The sequence below is a fragment of the Schistocerca piceifrons genome, chromosome 11, assembly GCF_021461385.2.
Source record: "Schistocerca piceifrons isolate TAMUIC-IGC-003096 chromosome 11, iqSchPice1.1, whole genome shotgun sequence".
NCBI lineage: Eukaryota > Metazoa > Arthropoda > Insecta > Orthoptera > Acrididae > Schistocerca > Schistocerca piceifrons.
Window position 1 is genome coordinate 51170172 of NC_060148.1, and position 18165 is coordinate 51188336.

At 43.8% G+C, this 18165-nt stretch overlaps 1 protein-coding gene across 4 annotated transcripts in view; it reads left to right on the plus strand.

Annotated features, from left to right (window-relative positions):
- The window catches only part of LOC124720476 (speckle-type POZ protein-like), a 100297-nt gene that overhangs the window by 57164 nt on the left and 24968 nt on the right, over positions 1–18165 (plus strand). For all 4 annotated transcript variants that reach the window (XM_047245833.1, XM_047245835.1, XM_047245834.1 and 1 more), the window contains exon 5: positions 8993–9142. In XM_047245833.1, the coding sequence (XP_047101789.1) occupies positions 8993–9142 (150 nt within the window). The remainder of the gene's footprint in view (positions 1–8992; positions 9143–18165) is intronic.

An 18165-nucleotide genomic window follows, 5' to 3' on the forward strand; every position in this document is an offset into this window, starting at 1 on the left:
GAAATAAGAACACCGTGAATTCATTGTCCCAGGAAGGGGAAACTTTATTGACACATTCCTGGGGTCAGATACATCACATGATCACACTGACAGAACCACAGGCACATAGACACAGACAACAGAGCACGCACAATGTCGGCACTAGTGCAGTGTATATCCACCTTTCGCAGCAATGCAGGCTGCTATTCTCCCATGGAGACGATCGTAGAGATGCTGGATGTAGTCCTGTGGAACGGCTTGCCATGCCATTTCCACCTGGCGCCTCAGTTGGACCAGCGTTCGTACTGGACGTGCAGACCGCGTGAGACGACGCTTCATCCAGTCCAAAACATGCTCAATGGGGGACAGATCCGGAGATCTTGCTGGCCAGGGTGGTTGACTTACACCTTCTAGAGCACGTTGGGTGGCACGGGATACATGCGGACGCGCATTGTCCTGTTGGAACAGCAAGTTCCCTTGCCGGTCTAGGAATGGTAGAACGATGGGTTCGATGACAGTTTGGATGTACCGTGCACTATTCAGTGTCCCCTCGACGATCACCAGTGGTGTACGGCCAGTGTAGGAGATCGCTCCCCACACCATGATGCCGGGTGTTGGCCCTGTGTGCCTCGGTCGTATGCAGTCCTGATTGTGGCGCTCACCTGCACGGCGCCAAACACGCATACGACCATCATTGGCACCAAGGCAGAAGCGACTCTCATCGCTGAAGACGACACTTCGTCCCTCCATTCACGCCTGTCGCGACACCACTGGAGGCGGGCTGCACGATGTTGGGGCGTGAGCGGAAGACGGCCTAACGGTGTGCGGGACCGTAGCCCAGCTTCATGGAGACGGTTGCGAATGGTCCTCGCCGATACCCCAGGAGCAACAGTGTCCCTAATTTGCTGGGAAGTGGCGGTGCGGTCCCCTACGGCACTGCGTAGGATCCTACGGTCTTGGCGTGCATCCGTGCGTCGCTGCGGTCCGGTCCCAGGTCGACGGGCACGTGCACGTTCCGCCGACCACTGGCGACAACATCGATGTACTGTGGAGACCTCACGCCCCACGTGTTGAGCAATTCGGCGGTACGTCCACCCGGCCTCCCGCATGCCCACTATACGCCCTCGCTCAAAGTCCGTCAACTGCACATACGGTTCACGTCTACGCTGTCGCGGCATGCTACCAGTGTTAAAGACTGCGATGGAGCTCCGTATGCCACGGCAAACTGGCTGACACTGACGGCGGCGGTGCACAAATGCTGCGCAGCTAGCGCCATTCGACAGCCAACACCGCGGTTCCTGGTGTGTCCGCTGTGCCGTGCGTGTGATCATTGCTTGTACAGCCCCCTCGCAGTGTCCGGAGCAAGTATGGTGGGTCTGACACACCGGTGTCAATGTGTTCTTTTTTCCATTTCCAGGAGTGTACATTGCCCCTCATGAGAAATCACAAACGTTAGCCAACAGACACACTCACACACCTAACACAACTACAGCTGTCAAAACTAGAAACTGCCACATCTTCAGTAACGTAGTTCTCACTCATTTGATGCATGGATTTCCAAACAGTTACAGCCATTAAACACCGCTGTTACAAGTAGCATGGTTCACAAAACTCTTGAATTGCTTCTTGTCTTTTTGCTTCATATGCACCAATTGTAAATTCCATGTCATCCAAACACCATCTACAATTAATAAACACTGATATAACACACACACACACACACACACACACACACACACACACACACACAGAGAGAGAGAGAGAGAGATACACACACACACACACACACACACACACACACACACACACACAAAGATACACACACACACACACACACACACAGACACGTTCATTGACTTCAGTGCCGACCTTTCAGTTTCCAGACATTTGCTTGTATCTTCTCTTTACTTGGAGAACACTCAATGGACTTTCCCTAATTTCTACGTAAAAGCATGATTTCATGAGCCTTCACATAGATATATTTCGTGCATAGCCTTATGTAACCTCTTTCTCGTGGTTTTCACTCATATTGCATCCATGACATCCAATAATCACAGTCTGATAAATATGATTACTCTGAACACAGTAACGAATCTAAATTCTTAATTTCAGTAGGTATATATATATATATATATATATATATATATATATATATATATATATATATATATAAAAAATTGATGTGTCTGCTTATTTTACTGATCATACCCATAGGCTCATTCATCCTTCCAGTCAGGTAGTATTCAACATTCACCTGTTTCGTGTGAGTGCTCATTGGTGTCAAATACATCTATTGGCTGATGTTTCAATTCTGTAATAAAGTTTTTAATGGAAGCCAAATTTTTACTGTAGTTCCTTCGTAATATGACAAATACGATAAAACGTTTTTCTCTGAATTTCCTTCACTGGTTATTTCAGAAGCATCTGTCATCATATTTACTATACGTTCCCCCCACAGCCTAATCTGAAGCATTTTAGCTACAAACACCATCTAATGGACATAATAGCATATTAAGTACATCTAAGAGTTGTTGTTTGGTATGTTAAGCTGCTGGTATGAGGAACTCAGGAGAAGCAGCGTGTAAACTGATTGTCTCACTAGTAAGTCATTTATCTTAGTGAATTAGTGGACATGCTGTTGTCTTTGGCTGTATTTGTCCCATTATCTTTGGATGGGCAGATGACGATACACCTATCCAAGCAGTATACATCTGCATAGCGTGCCAGCCACTGGACACAACAGGACCACCACCAGCATACAGCCACACAGCGAGCAGAGCAACTACTGCCAGACACTCGTCACAATTGCGCAGACCACAGGTCCCCACTCAACCCCCGCACAAGATGGTACCACCGTCTCTTTCATGTCCTGAGTTCTGTCACTACATAGTCATATATGTAAACAAATTAGAGGGGGTGGCGTTAGCGAAGTGTTATGATGAAAAAATATTTTAGTTTCGAAAAGCAGAGGTTGTGATGGTTAACAGTGAACTTATTGTTTTAATCGATGTCGCCATCTTTCTTTGGATTCAGAGAGGAAATGGCGTTCAATTTACAGATTTAATATAAGGACTTTGAATCCCCCTTAGGGATATGGCAGCAAGGGAGGGGAAGAAGACCAAAGTGCACTCCGTGAGCATACCGGGGGGAGTCATTCCAGATGTGGAAAGGGTCCTTCCGGATGCCATGAAGGGTACAGGGTGCACCCATCTGCAGGTGGTCGCACATGTCGGCACCAATGATGTGTGTCGCTATGGATCGGAGGAAATCCTCTCTGGCTTCCGGCGGCTATCTGATTTGGTGAAGACTGCCAGTCTCGCTAGCGGGATGAAAGCAGAGCTCACCATCTGCAGCGTCGTCGACAGGACTGACTGCGGACCTTTGGTACAAAGCCGAGTGGAGGGTCTGAATCAGAGGCTGAGACGGTTCTGCGACCTTGTGGGCTGCAGATTCCTCGACTTGCGCCATAGGGTGGTGGGGTTTCGGGTTCCGCTGGATAGGTCAGGAGTCCACTACACGCAACAAGCGGCTACACGGGTAGCAGGGATTGTGTGGCGTGGGCTGGGCGGTTTTTTAGGTCAGATGGCCTCGGGCAAGTACAGAAAGGGCAACAGCCTCAACGGGTGCGGGGCAAAGTCAGAACATGCGGGGACCAAGCAGCAATCGGTATTGTAATTGTAAACTGTCGAAGCTGCTTTGGTAAAGTACCGGAACTTCAAGCGCTGATAGAAAGCACTGAAGCTGAAATCGTTATAGGTACAGAAAGCTGGCTGAAGCCAGAGATAAATTCTGCCGAAATTTTTACAAAGGTACAGGCGGTGTTTAGAAAGGATAGATTGCATGCAACCGGTGGTGGAGTGTTCGTCGCTGTTAGTAGTGAAGTAGAAGTGGATAGTTCCTGTGAATTATTATGGGTGGAGGTTACACTCAACAACCGAGCTAGGTTAATAATTGGCTCCTTTTACCGACCCCCCGACTCAGCAGCATTAGTGGCAGAACAACTGAGAGAAAATTTGGAATACATTTCACATATATTTTCTCAGCATGTTATAGTCTTAGGTGGAGATTTCAATTTACCAGATATAGACTGGGACACTCAGATGTTTAGGATGGGTGGTAGGGACAGAGCATCGAGTGACATTATACTGAGTGCACTATCCGAAAATTACCTCGAGCAATTAAACAGAGAACCGACTCGTGGAGATAACATCTTGGACCTACTGGTAACAAACAGACCCGAACTTTTCGACTCTGTAAGTGCAGAACAGGGAATCAGTGATCATAAGGCCGTTGCAGCATCCCTGAATTTGGAAGTTAATAGGAATATAAAAAAAGGGCGGAAGGTTTATCTGTTTAGCAAGAGTAATAGAAGGCAGATTTCAGACTACCTAACAGATCAAAACGAAAATTTCTGTTCCGACACTGACAATGTTGAGTGTTTATGGAAAAAGTTCAAGGCAATCGTAAAATGCGTTTTAGACAGGTACGTGCCGAGTAAAACTGTGAGGGACGGGAAAAACCCACCGTGGTACAACAACAAAGTTAGGAAACTACTGCGAAAGCAAAGAGAGCTTCACTGCAAGTTTAAACGCAGCCAAAACCTCTCAGACAAACAGAAGCTAAACGATGTCAAGGTTAGCGTAAGGAGGGCTTTGCGTGAAGCGTTCAGTGAATTCGAAAGTAAAATTCTATGTACCGACTTGACAGAAAATCCTAGGAAGTTCTGGTCTTACGTTAAATCAGTAAGTGGCTCGAAACAGCATATCCAGACACTCCGGGATGATGATGGCATTGAAACAGAGGATGACAAGCGTAAAGCTGAAATACTAAACACCTTTTTCCAAAGCTGTTTCACAGAGGTAGACCGCACTGCAGTTCCTTCTCTAAATCCTCGCACAAACGAAAAAATGGCTGACATCGAAATAAGTGTCCAAGGAATAGAAAAGCAACTGGAATCACTCAACAGAGGAAAGTCTACTGGACCTGACGGGATACCAATTCGATTCTACACAGAGTACGCGAAAGAACTTGCCCCCCTTCTAACAGCCGTGTACCGCAAGTCTCTAGAGGAACGGAGGGTTCCAAATGATTGGAAAAGAGCACAGGTAGTCCCAGTCTTCAAGAAGGGTCGTCGAGCAGATGCGCAAAACTATAGACCTATATCTCTGACGTCGATCTGTTGTAGAATTTTAGAACATGTTTTCTGCTCGAATATCATGTCGTTTTTGGAAACTCAGAATCTACTATGTAGGAATCAACATGGATTCCGGAAACAGCGATCGTGTGAGACCCAACTCGCTTTATTTGTTCATGAGACCCAGAAAATATTAGATACAGGCTCCCAGGTAGATGGTATTTTTCTTGACTTCCGGAAGACGTTCGATACAGTTCCGCACTGTCGCCTGATAAACAAAGTAAGAGCCTACGGAATATCAGACCAGCTGTGTGGCTGGATTGAAGAGTTTTTAGCAAACAGAACACAGCATGTTGTTATCAACGGAGAGACGTCTACAGACGTTAAAGCAACCTCTGGTGTGCCACAGGGGAGTGTTATGGGACCATTGCTTTTCACAATATATATAAATGACCTAGTAGATAGTGTCGGAAGTTCCATGCGGCTTTTCGCGGATGATGCTGTAGTATACAGAGAAGTTGCAGCATTAGAAAATTGTAGCGAAATGCAGGAAGATCTGTAGCGGATAGGCACTTGGTGCAGGGAGTGGCAGCTGACCCTTAACATAGACAAATGTAATGTATTGCGAATACATAGAAAGAAGGATCCTTTATTGTATGATTATATGATAGCGGAACAAACACTGGTAGCAGTTACTTCTGTAAAATATCTGGGAGTATGCGTGCGGAACGATTTGAACTGGAATGATCATATAAAATTAATTGTTGGTAAGGCGGGTACCAGGCTGAGATTCATTGGGAGAGTCCTTAGAAAATGTAGTCCATCAACAAAGGAGGTGGCTTCCAAAACACTCGTTCGACCTATACTTGAGTATTGCTCATCAGTGTGGGATCCGTACCAGATCTGGTTGACGGAGGAGATAGAGAAGATTCAAAGAAGAGCGGCGCGTTTCGTCACAGGGTTATTTGGTAACCGTGATAGCGTTACGGAGATGTTTAACAAACTCAAATGGCAGACTCTGAAAGAGAGGCGCTCTGCATCGCGGTGTAGCTTGCTCGGCAGGTTTCGAGAGGGTGCGTTTCTGGATGAGGTATCGAATATATTGCTTCCCCCTACTTATACCTCCCGAGGAGATCACGAATGTAAAATTAGAGAGATTAGAGCGCGCACAGAGGCTTTCAGACAGTCGTTCTTCCCGCGAACCATACGCGACTGGAACAGGAAAGGGAGGTAATGACAGTGGCATGTAAAGTGCCCTCCGCCACACACCGTTGGGTGGCTTGCGGAGTATAAATGTAGATGTAGATGTAGATCTGCACTGACTGTGTAGATTATTTTCATAACAAATTTTTGCTCAGTGTAGTAGTATGGGGAATGTTTGCTAAGTTCTTTTCCAAAGTTACTGTATATATTAGCCCGCCCAGTTGGCTGTGTGGTCTAACGCACGGCTTTCTGGGTGGGAAGGAGCGCCTGGTCCCCGGTACGAATCCGCCCGGCGGATCTGTGACGAGGTCCGGTAAACTGGTCAGTCTGTGGATGGTTTTTAGGCGGTTTTCCATCTGCCTCGGCGAATGCGGGCTGGTTTTCCTTATTCCGCCTCAGTTACACTATGTCGGTGATTGCTGTGCAAACAAGTTCTCCACGTGCGAATACACCACCATGACTCTACCACGCAAACATAGGGGTTACACTCGGCTGGTGTGAGACGTTCCCTGGGGGGTGCACCAGGGCTCGAACCGCACAATAACCTTGGGTTCGGTGTGGGGTGGCGGAGGGGTGCAGTGGACTGCGGTAGTCGTCGTGGGGTTTTAGACTACTGTGGCTGTGGTGGGAATGGAGCCTCTCCTTCGTTTCTAGGTCCCCAGTTAACATACAATACATTGCAATACAATACTGGATATATTGATGTAGTGGATAGAGTTTCTAGTTTCACTGTTGGTTAGATATCTCCCAAATTGATCCTGAAGGGAATGGAAGTGGAAGCAGGTTGATGGTGCATTGCTATACGACTAACATACATGAACATAAATTTATGGGGTTTATCAGCAGCAGAAGAGAAGGGTAGAGTCTGTAGACAGTGAATCAGGTAAGACTGGAAAGATAACCTCCATCTAAGACTATGATGTAGAGTCTATGTTTAAGTATACAGTGCCTCAACAAGAACCGAAGTATCCAGAATGGCTGACGAAATGAAACGATTCTTCACAGGTTGAGACAGTACATAACATTATTTACGTGGTTGAAAAATCGGATCAAATTTACACAGAATGTTTTGTGTTCGTTTGTGGCATATTATCGCACAAGATGCCTAGAATTCGTTGCTTCAACCTTAAACAACGTCACCAGGGCAACATATACACAGTGAATGGTGCTGCAACAAATATGACACCAGTGGCTCAGGACAGCAATCTCTTAGTGCTGGTAGTGAAGAATATCATCACAGGAATTATCTACCAACTGCTGTAATGGAAGCCATCAAACCTATGTTCAAAGACTTACAAATGAAAACTTATTGAAGAAATGTCTTCTTGGTGGTACCCAAAACCCAAATCAAAATTTTAAACAATGTGTATAGGAAAGAGTCATAAAACCATATTTTGCGGGAATAAATGCTATTGGTGTTTATGATCCAATTTCGTGTTCTAATGATGGAGCGAAAAGCAGGAAATACGTTTTAGAGAAATTGAGAATGAAGCCAGGAGGGAACTCCATGAAAGCTTTCTATGCAATGGACAGAGAGAGAGTGTAGTGAAACAGATAAATTATTTTTGGGGATGAGAGAAGAGTGTATCACAGAAATGTGAAAAGAAAGAAAACTGGTTTAGGAAAATTGAAAAGGACCTTCTTATGGAGGTGGGCAGCTGTAAATGAATAAAAAATACAAGGAGAAACGTTAACTGCCATATCCCGCGAAACAAAGATATCTGTACTTAGGTACATATAACATCCAAAATAAATATCCTATTACTTTGTAACCTGGTGTGTTTATTAAACACAAATTCTTTAGGGCAAAATTCTAGAGTTTTTCAAATATATTAAAAAGTATGGTAATAATTGAAATATTTAACTACAAAATTTGAATTGTTTCTAAAGACGAAGTTCAAAATGAGACAACTAATTAATTTTTTCATGAATTAAATAAATGTTTTAGTTTCATACACCTATAACTGGTTTGTATGGCGTGTGAAATTCATCGAAGAATCTCTCATGCTTATGAAGGGAAGTGTACCTATAGCAATAAATGCAGCAAACAGTAAGAGAAAAAAATTATGAAATGTCACATCTAAAAAATATCTTGTTATGTTTTTGAACTTCCACAGTTAGGAGTGTGAATCTAGAACTTCTTGCTCGCGCGGACACATCTTCACGAAATTATTTGTAAAAGAATAGACAGTGAAAATTGAAGTGTCCTGTGGTGCCTCACCTGCTCCACGTCTGCCCATTTGACGTTCAACTCTCCCTTAACACACGACCTACAAACATCATCTCATGACGGCAGCAACACATTAAGTGCATTGAAGGGGAGCTGTCATTCCAGTTCCTTTGTGATTTATGCTGTTGTGCTTTGAAACTATGTCAACACATAGCGGTCATAAACACAATTGTTGAGCTACGTACGAGCCTTATATTTATGCTTTATTTTGTACCAAATACTGTGTAATATTCTAGGCTACAGGTATGAGAAAATTAGGAGAAGCAGTGTGTAAACTGATTATCTGAATTCTGAGTGATTCATCTTAGTGGGCTCGCTACTGCAGTTGCGAGTGTGTTTTCCATTATCTGTGTGTGGACAGTACCTCAGCAGTACAGTCTGTGGTAATCTGACCACTGTGGACTCGATGTGAAAACCCTTTTGGAGGCAGTGTTCCTTCTGTGTAGCACGCCGAGCGCTGGAGAGAGCAGGACCGGCCCCTCCTCGCAGCCGCACAGTGGCCACAGCGACGACGGCCGGAGCCCAGCCACAGCTGTGCCCCCCACCTCTCCCCAGGCCACTCCACAGCCTGATGACGCCGCCGACTCTCACCTGCGGTGAGTTCCATCACTTCTTGTGCAGACTGTTCACAACTAGAGCGCGACATGTTGGGGAGATAGCCTAGTGTTAAAGTAAAGAAATGGAATGTCGCTGATTCCTGTTTTTGATAAAGCAGAAGTTATAGTTGTCGTTTAAAGTTACTGCTTTTATAAACTGTGACGTTCGACAGTCTTCTGCGGGTTTGTAACTTGGCGTATTTTCAATTCCTAACACAACTGATCCGCTTAATGAAATTACTTGTTGTAAGATGCAATAATACTGAATACATCCCCAAAGATAGCAACTGTGTTGGTGTGTTGGAGGCAGTTTCTGTTTTCAGGGATGGTTCCCTATCTTATGAATTAATTCTGTAGGGGCTGGATCTTGATTGTTGCTTATGACTAGCAATCACCTTCACTATTAGGATGCCTCACCACATGACCAGGACTTTCTGAAACTTGCATTGTCTTGCATCTCCAGGATTACTCTCCCTACACTATAACGAGATATTCTCTCACAGGGTCTGTGGGAACGCCTGAGCCGTGTATGGCTCGTGTTTCATGCCATTTATTCCATGTCATCTTCTATTACAATACCCCCGCCTAGTTTACTTATTCTACTTACTAGCGTCACTACCTTCCTACCTTACTTGTCCGTGAGCGGCAGCAGCAGGTCTTTCGATACGTGCACTGTCGTACCATCTCTGGAGCGACCGACAGTATTTCCGTGTCGTCGTGTGTCTGGTAGTCAGTGTGGGTGATCGGACCTGGAGCGGTTGGAGTTGGAACGCGGCAGAAGTGCAGTCGAAACGTAGGTGCAGTCAGATACTGAGCCTCAGGGAGGTCCGCACAGCTAGTACCAGCGAGGGCGACCGTTGGTTGAGCGTTCGGTCCGTCGCCTCATCGACGAGGTGTATTTTCTTTCGGTTCCTTCCTGTGCAGAGATGTCGGCTGTGTTCCCTCTGCATGGCTGGGTCCGAGCCAATGTCTGTGGAACGTCGTCCATCCGAAGAAAGTCGGCTGAATTGGAGACGCACCAGCAGTGCAGTCGGGACGCAGCAGCAGTGAAGTCGGGGACGGAGAGCCGGTGAGTCGCGGACAGCCAGTGCTCGCAGACCGCTCGTGACACAGGATGAACTGTTTGACGGACGGAGATTGGAGCGGGACGACTGCTGGTCGTCTCATCGGCCGACATATATTTGGTCTTTTTCACCGCTTCTGGGCCACATCACTGGCTCATCTTGCAGGATGTGGTTTGGTTCCTTCTTGTGCGGAACGTCTTGGCCAATGGGCAAGAGTTCCTCTGCATGATTGGGTCAGAGCCATTGTACCAGGATCGCCGTGTCTCCCACTTCCCGACAGACATCGGGTTCAGTCTGTTTGGAGCTGCAGTGAGCTCCGCATAGGCATGATTCGCCCGACCATTGCTGATACACGTGATTTGAGTGCCAATGGCCTTGGTTGCCTGCTGGTCGGTCGTGTGGTCAGACGACGTGTTTCGTCACCGACTGTCCTTCGTTTTTGTGTGTGTGTCCGCCTGTGATATGTCCTAGTTGTTCATGAGTCATGCGTTTTACGAGTGTTCGAGTTTCTTGTGGCAGTGTTTCATGCAACACTGTGTACCGTGTGTCAGTTCGACTGAGCAATGCGTTCCCCTAGGTAGTTTTACAGGCCCTTTGCTATTCCTTATCTATATAAACGATTTTGGAGACAATCTGAGCAGCCTCCTTCGGTTGTTTGCAGATGGCGCTGTCGTTTATGGATTAATAAAGTCATCAGAAGATCAGAACAAACTGCAAAACGATTTAGAAAAGATATCTGAATTGTGCGAAAAGTGGCAGTTGACCCTAAATAACGAAAAATGTGAGGTCATCCACATGAGTGCTGAAAGAAACTCGTTAAACTTCCGTTACACGATATATGAGTCTAATCTAAAAGCTGTAAATTCAACTAAATACCTACGTATTACAGTAAAGAACAACTTAAATTGGAAGGAACACGTATAAAATGTTGTGGGGAAGGATAACGAAAGACTGCGTTTTATTGGCAGGACACTTACTAAATGTAACAGACCTACTAAGGCGACTGCCTACACCACTCTTGTCCGTCTGCTTTTAGAATACTGCTGCACGGTGTGGGATCCTTACCAGATAGGACTGACAGACTACATTGAAAAAGTTCAAGGAAAGACAGCACGTTTTGTATTGTCTCGAAATATGGGAGAGAGTGTCACAGAAATTATACACGACTTGGGCTGGAGATCATTAAAAGAAAGGCGTTTTTCATTGCGACGGAATCTTCTCACGAAATTCCAATCACCAACATTCTCCTCCGATGCGAAAATATTTTGTTGACACCGACCTACATAGGGCGGAACGATCACCAAGATAAAACAAGGGAAATCAGAGCTCATACGGAAAGATATAGGTGTTCATTCTTCCCACGTGCTATGCGAGATTGGAATAATGAATTGTGAAGGTGGTTCGATGAACCCTCAGCCAGGCACTTAAATATGATTTGCAGAGTATCGATGTAGATGTAGAAGTTCTGTAATGCTGTCTGCTTACTGCATTAGCCAGTTGATCGGCTAAGACAGAGCAGCGAGTGAATGTTTTCATACTGAGTTGATGCTGTCCCCCACGACGTGTAGTTCCACAGCCGTTGCGACGTTCATATATGTCAGTAGTTATTGTGCCTGGGCCTATTAACACAACAATATTTGAAGACAAGTGTTAATGGTCTCTTCGCCTCGCTGGCAATTTGGTTGTAATGTTTTTGGTCCGGTGACCGAAATTAGGTGCTTGCTTCTTCGGCTGTCTGTCGGTTGGGTTGCCTTCCGATTTAGAGACTGTTGGTCAGGCTGCCTTTCTCGCCTAAACGGGCATTAGTGTTACGATCCCAGGCTAACCATTGGAAACTTCTGAGGGCCATTCCTTGTGTGCTACATAGTAATTTCCCTGTTTGGGTTTTAGTTATTTTATTGATGTGAGGCCTTCAGCTGAGTTTTAATATTTCTTAAATTAATTTCCTCGTTTTGCCCTTTTGCATGAAATGTTTTAAGATAAAGCTTTGTGCCTTTTAAATTTAAACTCTTTTCTAGGCCTTTATCCGTTGAACAATTTGTTTGATATGTGGCCTTCAGCCAAGTATCAATATCACCTAAAATTAATGTTCTTACCTTGTCCTTAAGGCATGGGATTTTTATTTTTGTATAGGGGCCTTCAGCCTAATTTTGTATGAAAATTTTTAAGATACGGCTTTCTGCCTTTTAAAATTCAAACTCTTCTTTCTAGGGCTTAAGCCATTACATTATTTACTGATTTGCTTTCTTCAGCCAAGTTTCAATATCTCTTAAATTAATGTTCTTGTCTTGCCCTTTTACATGAAATATTTTAAGATAGCTACTTCTGCCTTTTGATGGTAACTCTCCTTATTGTTTTACATGCAGCCTCCAGCCAAGTTCCAGTTAAATTAAATTGCTAAGACCTTCAGCCTCTTTCGGTTGAGGATTTAGAAAATATTTTAGGGTGAAACCTCCAGAAGAACCTTGTCGTGACGCCATCTGCATTGCGAAAATATTCTGGACAAGTTACCTTTTTGGATCCCTGGGAATGGACTGTCAAGGTGGAAGTGACCGTAGAATAAGTTACAGAGGGATAACATTCTATGACTCGGAGCTTTGAATTCCTAAGTTTGGTTGTAGTTGGAAAGCTAGGGAGTCTAAAAACGGAACTGCAAAGACCCAGTGTAGATACAATGGGGGTCATTGATGTGAAATAGAAGAAAGCAAAGGATTTGTCATAAGATACATTGGGGTAATATCAACAGCAAATTGTATAATGGAATTCGTTATAAATAGGAAAGCAGGGGAGTGTGTGGGCTACTGTGAACTGCTCAATGACAGAGTTTTTCTCACCAGATTCGATATCAAAAATGGTTCAAATGGCTCTGAGCACTGTGGGACTTAACATCTGAGATCATCAGTCACCTAAAACTTAGAACTACTTAAACCTAACTAACCTAAGGACATCACACACATCCATGCCCGAGGCAGGATTCGAACCTGCGACCGTAGCACCTAGAACCCCTCGGCCACACCGGCCGGCGATTCGACATCAAACGAACACCGACAACAGTAGTTCAGGTACAGATGGCAACGACACATGAAAAGGAGAAAAGAGAGGAAGCATGGAATTGAAATGCGATTGTAGAGGAAAGAAAAGAAGAAATTGTCATGGGGATTATGGGTTTGGCACAGTGATGAGAGACGTAAACGTCTAGTTGAATTATGCAGTCAAATTGAAATGGTAATAACGAATACTCTGATCAGGAATCATGTGAGGAAAAATATGCTTGGAAAATACCCAGGGACACTGAAGGATTCGAGCTGGATTACTTCATGGTCAGACAGAGATTGCGACATCAGATATTGGAACGTAAGGTGTACCCAGATGTACACAAAGATTTAATAATTATGAAGAGTAGAGTGACTTTTAGCAGAATCGTCCAGAAGAATCAGCATAGAAGGATGTAGCATCATGCAGTAATGAAAAATGATGAGATGTGCTTGAAGTTAATGAACGATGTGTAAACGGCGGTAAGGAATATCACAGTAGGCTATTTAATTGAAGAGGAGTGGATATCTCTAGAACGTAAAATCACAGGTGGTGGACAGATAAACACAGATAAAGGGAAGCTAACTTCGAAGAAACTTTGAGTAACTGTAGAAAGACTGCAACTGATCAACAAAATAAGAAAGCATGTAAATGTTCAGAGAAAGACAGGAATACAGCTACATTCACTGAGGTGGCAAGAGTCGTGGGATACCTCCTAATGTCATGTCAGACCTCCTTGTGCGCAACCTAGAACAACAACTCGAGGTGGTGGGGACCCAAGAAGTCGTTGGAAGTCCCCTGTAAAAATACATTGCCAGGCTGCCTCTATAGCCATCCACAACTACGAAAGTGTTCCTGCTGCAAGATTTTGTACAAGAACTGACCTCTCTATTATGTCCAATAAATCATCGGTGGGATTCATAATGCGCAATCCGGGTGGCCAAATCATTTACACCAGTTGTTCACAATGTTCCTCAAATCAATCGTGGACAGTTGTTGCCCAAGGACATTAAATCGTTGATTGAGAAAATTGAGTCAGCAAATGGCTGAAAATGGTCTCCAAGTAGCCAAACATAACCATTTACAGTCAATAATTCGTTCAGTTGGACGAGAGGACCCAGCCCATTCCACGTAAGCACATAGCATGCCATTACAGAGCCAACACCATTTTGCACAGTCCCTTTTTGGCAAGTTGGGTCCATAGCTTCGTGGGATCTACGCCACACTTGAACATTACAATCAGCTCTCACCAACTGAATCCGAGGCTTATCTGACCAGGCCACGCTTTTCCAGTCGTCTAGCATTCAACCATCATGGTCACGAGACCAGGAAAGGAATTGCGGGTGGTAACATACTGGTAGTGAAGTCACTCGCATTGGTCATCTGTTGCCACAGCACTTAACGGCAAATTTGGCGCACTGTCCTAGTAGATACGTTCGTCGTATATTCTACATTGATTTCTGCGGTTATTTCACAAAGTATTGCTTGTCTCTTAGCACCGACCACTACATGCACAAGCCGCTGCTTTTGGTCGTTGTATGAAGGCTGTTAGGCACAGCATTGACTGTGATGAGAGATAATGCCTGATATTTAGTATTCTTGGGACACTCTTGACATTGTGTATCTTGGAATATTGAATTCCCTAACGATTTCCGATATGGGATGTCCTATGCATCTACCTCCAACTACTATTTGGTGTTGAAAGTTAATCCCCACTGTGTGGCCATAATCACAACGGAAACCCGTTCACACGAATCACCTGAGTACATATGATAGCTCTGCCAATGCACTGCACTTTTGTACCTTGTGTGTGTGACATTGCCGCTGTCTGTATATGTGCACACCACTACTGAATGGCTTGTCACCTCAGTGTAGGCCATTTAGAAATGGCATATGTGGGACGTGCCGTATAGATTAGGTGAAACAACTGCAGAAAAATTGTGACAAAACTAAAAAGAAACAGTCTTTTGCAGGACTGACAAATAATATAGAAAAATCAGAATTACAAACACCATGGGAATTCCACTGCCAGCCTCAGAAGACAGAGCACATAGGTGGAAAGATTACACTGAGAGCCTCTACGAATAGGGACCTTGTTCGATGATTTGATAGAGGAACGAATCTGTGTCGACAGGGAAGATGTACAGGATCTACTATTAGAGCCAGTAGTTTAAAGAACTCTGGATGATTTGACAACAAACTGACAGGGTACCTAGCGCTTCATCAGGACTACTAAGTTCTTTGGGTAAAGTGGAAACCAAACGACAATTCAAGTTGGAGAGTAGAATCTGTGAGTTGGCGACATACCATCACTCTTTTACAAAAATATCATCCACATATTTCCCAAGATAGCAAGGGCAGATAAGTGTGAGGAGTAGTGCGCAATCACCTTTCTTACTCATGCATCCAGGCTGCCGACGAGAATGATATACAGAAAAAGTAAAAAGAAAATTGAGAAACTGTCAGATGACGGTAAGTTTGACTTTAGGAGAAGTAATGGCACCAGACACGGTGTTCGAAAGTTGTACGTTGTAATGGAAGCAAGTAAAACGTTTTTTGACGTAGAAAAAGCGTTCGACATTATATAACTCTGCAAGATCTTCGAAAGTCTTATATAAATATGATTAAGTTACAGGGAAGGACAGGTAGGTTACAACATGTACAAGAACCAAGAGGAAACAGTAAGACTGGAAGATAAAGAACAAAGTGCTCAGATTAAGTGTGTAAGACAGGAGCAGTCTTTTGCCCCTGCTATTCCATCTACGCATTCAAGAAGCTGTGATGGAAATATAATAAAAATTCAAGGGAGGAATTAAAATTCGCGGTGAAAGGATGCCAATGAAAAAATTTGTTGATGACATTGCTATCCTCAGCGAAAGTGAAGAGTTACAGGATCTGTTGATTGAATGGAGAGTCTGGTGAGCAAGGAATGTGAATTGAGAATGAATCACTAAAAGAAAATTCTACTGAGAAATAGCAGATGTCAGAAAACTTAACACTGAAATTGGTGGTCATGAAGTAGCCGATATTAAGAAATTATGGAACCAAAATAACCCTTGATATATAAAGCCAGAAGGGCATGAGAAGCGTAGTAGCAAAGGCAATATGGGTACAACTAGCCAACATAATTCTGCTACTATGAAACATTTATGTTTGGATTATTACTTCGTATGATATTGAACGGTGGACAGTGGCAAAAAACCGGAACTGAGGAGACTAGGAGCGTGTGAAATGTGGTGCTAGAGAAAAGTGTTGAAAATTAGGTGGACTTGTCAGATATGGAATGAGGGGGTACTCTCCAGAATCAGCGACATACGGAAACACTGGCAAGACGAAGGAGATGTAGAGCGTAAAGACTGAAGGGAAAGACAGAGATTGAAATACATCCAACAATTAATTGAGTGTGTAGGGTGTAAGTGCTACTTTCAGATGAAGGTTGGTGCAAGATAGGAATTCGTGGCAGGCCACATAAAACCGAGTAGAAAACTACTGGCTAAAATAATCTCATTTGACAGATTAATAGAATGTATCTGTACTTAATTGTCTTTACTTCATAAAGGAAGTGCTACATATTATTCCTGAGCATGCAACACGCAGCTCGTAGTATCAAAATGTAGGTGTTTATGTCACATGTAAATAACATGGCCCGTTTCTCAGTAGACATTCAGTTTCCTCGACGGTATATGGACATCTATTAGAGAAAATTAATAAAGTGTGTGTTAAAGTTTCATCTCTATCAAGGCCTTTATTCTGCTGAGGGTGTGAAATTATATGGAGAAATGAGAACCCAATATTCCTCAGCGTTGGGCGCTTCAGTCTCCAGCGAAGCCAGCTTCTAACTCATCCCAGAGCAATTGCATTGGATTTAGCTCGGAATTCTGGACGGACAGTACATTCATATAATGCTGTTGTCCAAAAATTCTTGCCTGACAGGTAATGACTTATGATAAGAAGCACTGTCTTGCCAACGCAACTCACACAATATTACAACAAGGATGCAAACCACTCAAAACTTTAATCGACCTCCTTTGATTAACCTTAGATCGGCTGATGGCCATACTCAAAATCCAAGACACAAGACCTAAGTAAGAAATTGAAATACGAGCTTCTTCTGGAGCTTTCACCCAAGAATATTTACTAAATCCTCAATCCAAACAGGCTGAAGGCCTTAGCAATTTAATTTTAATTGAACTTGGCTCGAGGCTGCATATTAATAAATAAGAAGAGTTTAAATCAAAAGGCAGAAGGCTTTATCTTAAAACAAAAGCATAACGATCTTATGCCTTAAGGGCAAGACAAGAACATTAATTTACGAGACATTAAAACTCGGCTGAAGGCTCCACATCTACAAATAATTTAACGGCTTAATCCCTAGAAAGAAAATTTTCGATTTTAGAAGGTAGAGGGCCGTATCTTAAAACATTTCATATGGAAGGGCCCTATAAAGAATAACAATCTCATGCCTTAAGGGCAAGACAAGAAATTTAATTTAAGAGATATTAATACTCGGCTGAAGGCCACATGCCGACAAAATATGTTTAACGCCTTAATGCCTTTTAGGCAGAAAGCCTTACCTAAAAAAATCTCGCGTAAAATTGGGATAAAGGCCACATATAAAAGAATAACAATCTCATGCCTTAAGGGCAAGACAAGAACATTAATTGAGAGATATTGATACTCGGCTGAATGCCACACAATTAACCAAGTAACTAAAAACCCAAAGAGGAAAATTACTATGTAACACACAAGGAACGGCGCTCAGAAGTTTCCAAGGGTTGGCCTGGGATTGTAACGCTAATGCCCGTTTAGGTAAGACAGGCAGCCTGTGCAACGACTTCTTAATCTGACGGCAACGAAGCCGACAGACAGCCGTCCGACCAATAAACAAGATCAGTTCCGCTCCATGCAGCCAGCAAAACGATCACA